Source organism: Apaloderma vittatum, unplaced genomic scaffold (genome assembly GCF_000703405.1).
Source record: "Apaloderma vittatum isolate BGI_N311 unplaced genomic scaffold, ASM70340v1 scaffold11777, whole genome shotgun sequence".
Classification (NCBI taxonomy): domain Eukaryota; kingdom Metazoa; phylum Chordata; class Aves; order Trogoniformes; family Trogonidae; genus Apaloderma; species Apaloderma vittatum.
Genome location: NW_009725768.1, coordinates 1 through 7,354, shown reverse-complemented (window position 1 = coordinate 7,354; position 7,354 = coordinate 1). Strand labels below are relative to the sequence as shown.

Genomic DNA, 7,354 nt, shown 5'->3' with positions numbered 1-7,354 from the left:
AGACGAACAACTTTCACCTCAGAAAGTCATTCAACAATTAATCCCAAATTGTACATGAAATAGCAGAATTCAGGCCATGTAATCAAGGGAGAGAACCAAGAGCATAAACTTGTGTAGCTAACCAACCTAGTGCAATGAGTATCTGCCAAAGGCTTTTCGCAAACATCGGAAGATCTCTCTGCAGAATACCTGTGTAAACCATTTTAAGGTTTTGCAAATTCTGCTTATCCCCTTTTTACAGATGGGGAAGTGAAACAGAATGACTAAGGCTCGCACTCTTTAGCATATCTAGGTGCCAACAGCCATGGAAAAAACAGCAAGAATTGAGCTTTGAAGACTTCTGCAAGACAAGAGAGAGTGTGCAAATAACAAGAGAGCAGTGAACCTGATAATCCTGTCATGGTTAATTCTCTAGCTAGATTAACTTTTTTTTTTTTTTTTTTTTTTTTTTTTTTTTTTTTTTTTGGGGGTCTATCTCAGTACTTCTTGCACCTTCTAACCCAACTGGCTCTGGGCACTGCCAGGGTCAGGACTATTGGGCTGTGATTGCCATTTGGCGAAACGTCCACATGCCACTGAACTGCTAACAGAGCAGCAGCTGAATTCTTTACACAGAAAGAAATGTAGGTGGCATCAAGGCAGGAGGATGAAACCCAAATAAAGCTATTTCATTAGGACAGAACAGACATTCCAGAGAGCTAACGCAAGCCAGAGGCCAGAAGAACCAATCTTCTCTTTCTTTTGTTTTAAAATGTTCTGGATCAAGGCACCTTTATTTGATATTCATTGTTGTTTTATCTGCCTTGAAATGGGAACTGCAGACATTTTGATAAATGGATTGAGAAATTGTTCTGTTTCAGTGTAACTACTGTAAAATGCCTTCACATCTGCTAGCACAGACATAGCTCAGACCTCATCTGCAGAGAGAAAGTATCTCAAAACCATCTCTCTCGGAAGCAAGAGCATGGCATTTCTGTGCTGCTGTTTAGCTCGCAGTAACACAGGGGTGAGACTCTTCCCAGCTCTGCTACCAACCTGCTTCGTGAGCCTTTGCACATCTGGCTCTGCCTTCCCTGCACTCACAGCAAAACATCTTCGGGCATCAAGTGCTCCTGCCCGGTGCCTTCTCTTGGAGCACTAACAGTGAAGAGGGAACAGTAACACCTCTTTACATGGAGGGAAGGGGGAAAAAAAATTGCCAGCAGGAGATGGGATGCTGGTAATTTCCTCCTGGTTACACAAGGAGAGAAAGAGCTGCCTTCTACTAAAGAGAAAGTCCAAAGGCCAAGGAGGGTCGAGGTACCAGGCTTTTGTGAGAACTGGGCTGCAGCTCAAGCCTACGATTCCTGCACAGCAGCACTCTCGTCAAGACCAGCCTCACAAATATACAAGTGCAAAGCTGTTCTCTGATGACACTGGTTGCCTTTCTCATGTACTGACCTTGGACAAAGCTGGTTTAAGCAGCAGAATTCCAGCAGCACAGGCAGAAAGCCCCTCTGTGTTGTGGTCTCCACCTATTTCCCCAATCCTCCAGCACTCAAGAACTATATCCAATACTTGCTGATAATGTAGATTGTACACTCTTCCAGGCAAAGGCTGCCTCCAACTCTGTGTTTACACCACACTAGACACATAAGGACCACTGCTCACTAAGCTGCTGAGCACGTCATAAACACACTAATACAGGTGTTTCTTCAGTCATGTTCCCCTTTCTTCAACTCTTTAAATACCTGCTTCCCCCAAACCTAGGATATCAGTTCATTTTCAAGTAGATCTTTGTAGTTAGTAACAGGAAAGGAATTTTTTTATATATATTTTATTACTCCCTTATCACACATCTCCCTGGCAACCGTAACTGCTCCAGGCATCACAGTTGCAAGACCCTTCTCCCTCTTGCACTGAAAGCCACAGATCATCAGAGCTCCCTCCTCCACAATTATTTTGACCTCCTGGAAATTACTAGCACCAAGAGGACTCTGACACAGCCCCCAGTTCTCCTTCCACCCAGAAGACAACAGCGCTGCGCAGTTCATTACCACGCTGGTGATGCCTGTACCTCCTAAGGATAGAAATTTACTGCAACCGTTACTGCAAGAACTGGATCACAGAAAATTCACCTGACACCATGAAGAAAGAAAGAATACATACTGTTCACTGTAAAGTCACACTAAAAATGAAGGGGGAAAAAAAACACACCCCAAAAAACTATTTTCCACTTTCATGCAAGGGAGTTATAAAGAAAATTTCCATACAAGCTCCCTGCAGCATATTGTCTCCATTCTGGCGGGCTGTGTCCATGGCAGCAGCAAAGAGACTGAAACAGAGTTAATTTGATTTCTTTAATCAATGGAACTTTCCCAATTACACATTAGCAACCATCAGATCAGTCTGCCACTGCATAGTATGGCAGAAGCACATATATTTTGTAGATTATGCCACGGCATCATGTTTATTGCAAGGAAAGGACATTGATTTTCATAATTGCACTGTACTTCCCTCCTCCAGAAACGCTGTGTAAACACGGAAGCTGTGGGTGCTACTATCACTCTGACAGCAAGGCAAGTGCCTACTTCTCAAAGCAGGCATCCACATCTAGGCCTGTTCCTGGTGTTTCTGAACCTCCAATTTCTAGAAATATGGAGGACAGTAAAAAAGTGTAATTTGAAAACCCCTCAGGCTAAACATAGCTTAGTTATGATTTCACTAAAGCCTATGAAAAACTACTGCTGCTCCGTGTCTCATGATACTTGTTATAAAAATTGAGTAAGTCTCCTCTTGCAGCACTAAGGGCACAACGATATCTGATGCATCTTTCTCCCCAAAATCTTTACATCTTAAGTGTGCGTGGCAGTGAAACGTCTAAAGGTTAGCTGCACAGTCCTAACAAGAAGGACTGTTCTTCACTTGTCCCTGAAAGTGTTTTAATAAGGCACAGTCACTTCTGCATAGGAAAAGGTATTTCCTTATAGCAGGGATACTAAAAATGATCAACAGCTCAACTACACCAAGCCCTAGACCACCTTGGCTTTTTAGCATGTCCACTGGGATCCACAGCAGATTGCCTGCATCACGTTCCCTGCACCCATTTCGACACGCGCCTTCATTTGACAGGAGCTCCTAGACGATTGGAAGGCAGCCACCACGGATCCGTTGAGCAGACATCCACCTCTGTACCACTGCAGGCTGGCTCAGCTGGGAACCATCAACCAGCTGAATACAAAATTTCCCTAGGAGGTATCTGACACGACAGAGACTGAGCTCAGCGGCAAGGAAAGCTTGAGCTTCGGTGTTCTTTGGCAGCACTGAGAAGCCATGACAAAAAAAAAAAAAAATCAGAGTGACAGGCAACAAAAAAAAACGTACAGCAAAGGAAAGCCTCCCATACCCCAAGTGACAAACTTCTTAACCAATACAAAGGACGATAAGACAAAAGCAGAATCGCTTGCCTATGGTGCCACAGCAAGAACTGTGACACGAACACGCAAGGCTTGAAGCGCGACGCCAGCCAGCACACAGCAGTCTTCCCAGCGAGGGGTCCTCTTCCCCCACCCTTCCCTATCCACCGTTTATGGGCACATACTTCCAAGGAGGAAAGCATGCTGAATTTGGACGTTCTTCACCAAGAACTCGTGAGTGTGGACACCAGCGCAGAGAGTCAAGAAAGTACGTTCACCTCACTCCAGCCAAACCGAGGGCCACATGGTGTCCCAGCCTCCCACACGCAGGCAGGTGTAGAGGGAAGGATTGAGTCCTGGTCCCATCCACATGTTACTCCACTGTGAGACGCTGAAAACCTGTGAAGCAGATCCCCCAACCTCCTCCTCCAGCCAGAAGGGCAAGCGCACAGCAACATAACGCCTTCTGTGTTCCCAGCCTCTTTGAGGACCAAGAAGCCAGCCTGACCCTAAGCAAGAGCTCTAAAGATCTGCACCTTCTAAATGTTTTCCATGAATGACTCCTTTCCAGCAACAAAAGGAAACAGCAAGACACCAATGAGTACACAGGAATAATTCATTTTGTTTAGTGCTGATATACCCACTGCTTCAGAGATAGCAGGACTCGGATCAAAACGATATGCTCAGCTCTTGCCATAAAGTACTGTAGTTTCATCATATGCCACAGTCAAGTGTAATCAGGCTGGTAACTTATTCACTTCCCTACTTACTAAAAAAAACCCAACAAAATAACCCAAAACTATCGACCACTTCAGAGTTAATATCTCACACTTTTACTCCTCAAAAAAAAAAACACCAAAAAACAACACACTCAGATCACCGAGTATTTCACACTGAAGTTCCTTCCCTAGCAGAGTAAGTGTCCCTGAATTGCTCTTCATCCTGTGGAGATTTAAGACAACAGAACAAAAAAAAGATGATTTACAACATAAATACATACACATGCATCAAAACTCATCAACAGCTTCCCGCTCCTCCACTCTTCAGAGGAAGAATCTGCCAAAAGCTATTTTTCATCAAGGGAAAAGAAAATTACAATGGGTTTAAATTGATTGGACCATGTTTCAAGCTAGTGCATCTTTCCACAGCCTGGTACAAAACAAGATGATGGCTAGTGAAGCACAGTGTGTAAACAATGGAATCGAGACCCACCTGACCAATAGGCACCCTAAACACACCCCCTAGGGCCAACACATAGCTAATGACCCAGAAGGGAACAGAAAGGAACGCCATTCTTGTTCCGATCAACCCAGAAATACAATCCAGAATCATCGTTCATGCTGTATTTGAGAAGCCGTGCATAGATCACGACGAACTAGCAGCCAAAGACAGGTTCAGTGTCCTCCACAGATCTTAAAACAGTCGAATCATTCCTGCACCCTCATAAGCTAAGAGTTTTAATTAACTACATGGCCACCTCCACTCCCCCCACTCACACACACACAACAAACTTGATCCCATCACAGGACACCTTCCCCACAGCTCTGTCGGTTCTCTGCACAGCCAGGAGCCACCTTATCTTGCCTTCAGACGTGGCAGCACCTGAAGAACACACACGCTTTGTGCCATGTTTCAGAAGGGCATTATCGGACAACAGGACAACCGACACTGCGCAGCGGACGTGATTCGAGAGGGATTTCTCCCCCTTTTTATTTTTAAGACGGTCAGAACCACTAACTCGTAGTTTTACATGTACAGCTCTACTGCCACACTATGGGTACTGCTGGTTATTACCACCTCCACAAACCCCAGGAACAGGCGAGGTTAGAACTGAAGCCTCTTTGGAAGTCTGTTCTACAGAGGTTCATGATTTGCTCAGCGAAGGTACTGGAAGTCCCATTCCAGACTAAACTTACTTTCTGGGATTACACCCTAAAACCACCACAGGCTCTGCAAAGGGTGGCTGCGCTCACTCCGCGCACGCTCCCCACGTTCCGCCGATCCCGCAGTAAGTCGCTGGTTTCAAAGTTGGTATTCTCGCTTCGGCAAAAGGAGCTTTACTGGGATTTCAGAGTTTGCTCAGAAAGAAGAGCTAGGGAAGAGGAGCTGTTGACTAACACCTCTAGCTCTGATGCAAATAAGAGCAAAATCTTCTGCTCCCAAAGCAAAGCACAGAGCACCAGCCGCTGGGTGAAGGATCCAGAACAGACAGCACTCAAAATGCAGAGGGAAGGGAGCTGGGGGTCTAACAAAGGATTATATGCTGAAAAAGCAGGTACAGAGAGAAGCCTGGAAGATCTAGTATAAACCAGCTACAGATAGCTTCAAAGGAAAAAAAGCTGTAAACCTCCGATATAGAAAAATCATATATTTAGGTACTCCTACATCAGTCTACTTGTATCAGAAAAGCATAACTGAAGCTGCTGGAATGGTTTTCTCCTATGTACAGGCTAAATGCTCCTGCTAATGATAGGAAAAATATTCACTGAGATAAATAGTCCATGAGAATTCAGACTCGTAGGTTGTTTGGGTGGATTTACACCCTTTCCTAACAGATACTTCCAGTTAGCAAAACTCCTCAGGTCCACTGCAAGAGTACTCTGGAGGAGCAGTTAATACTTATTTCTGGATCCCCTTAAAGGAAATCTGCCTTACATAATAAAAAACAGTGTTGCATTTCAGATAAAGTTTAAAAAAAAAAAAAAAAAAAAAAATCACTCTCCCCCCCAAAAAAAACCCCAAACCTATGAAGCTTTCACACACATCACCACTCATTCCTCTAGCCTAAGATACAGCAGACACGACAAACATTACTTAGAAACTCCTGGAAATCGGGGCACTGCACAGTGTTGAAAGAAGACACTGCAAAAGCCTCAGCTCTCCCACTCTTCCCCCGCCTACACACACATAAGGACAGTCCCTAAATATTTTGCTGTTTACACCAGAAATAAACTTGGGTCCTTAGATATGCTTTTGCTACAAGGGCAGTTGTGGAAACTGGGAAGGAGACATAATCAAACTCCCCCCAAATTCATCTTTCGCTACCTTGCAAGTCAATAAACACGTATTTCACAAAACCCATGATGCCGAGGCCAAAGAGCTCATATACAAGAGATAATCAACTTGAAAGGCAGGAGGAATAACAGAAAAGTGCTTCCAGCTTCAGGCAAGGTGCCCTACATCTATTTTATCAGCCATGGGCAAACACTAGGGTAGTGAAATACTGAATTAAGATGTGAGAGAAAGACAGAAGGGGAAATAGTGATGGCATTTTTCAGAGTCATCGTGCATATCATACAGCAGCTGGGCATTACTGATCTGACCCACCAGAGAAGGGGAACGAGATCAAATAAAACCACCTTTTATTACCCCATTGCTTAAATTTGTCGCTCGGGAAGGATACGGAGGGAAACTATCTCGTACGAGGCTACAAAGGTCTGAAGAAAATATACTCATTGAACACTACAGGGAAGCATGTGCTGACACACGAGTGCATGTACACATATAGAGTGCCATCCCCCCCTCCCCTCCCCAAGAGGATTAACAGTGGTCCTTTGATCCTCGGATCTAAAGGAGCAGGAAGAGAAAATGCTCCTAAAGTTGTCAGCTTTCTCCACTACACTTACCCGTCACCGAGACGGCCAGCAGCCCCACGGAGAGCAGCAGCACCCAGCTCCAGGAGCTCACTTCCACCGTCATCAGCGCAAAGATCCCCAATTTTCCCCAGTTCCTTCCAAAGCTGCAGCTGCATCCCGGCTTGTCCCATCCCGAGGAAGGTTGCATGTCATTTTGGGGCGTGCTGGGGCTTGGTGGCGATGGTTTGGGTTTTTCCCCCCTTCTTCTTCCCCTTTGCAATTGGGATAGTCCTCGGCTTGGCTGGATGAAGAGGAGGAAGGAAAGAGGGAGGGGAGAAAAAGCAGGTCAGGCTTGTAATATTTTTTTTTTAAAAAAATATATAT

The 7,354-nt window shown here is 44.9% G+C and overlaps 1 protein-coding gene across 1 annotated transcript in view; it reads right to left on the bottom strand.

Moving 5' to 3' along the window:
- Positions 1-7,094, bottom strand: part of LOC104276630 (CUB and sushi domain-containing protein 2-like) — a gene marked incomplete at its 3' end in the record, with an annotated part of 195,504 nt that extends 188,410 nt beyond the window's left edge. The window contains 1 exon segment of the mRNA XM_009873029.1: positions 7,022-7,094. Coding sequence (XP_009871331.1) covers positions 7,022-7,094 — 73 coding nt within the window.
- Positions 7,095-7,354: the final 260 nt, after the last annotated feature.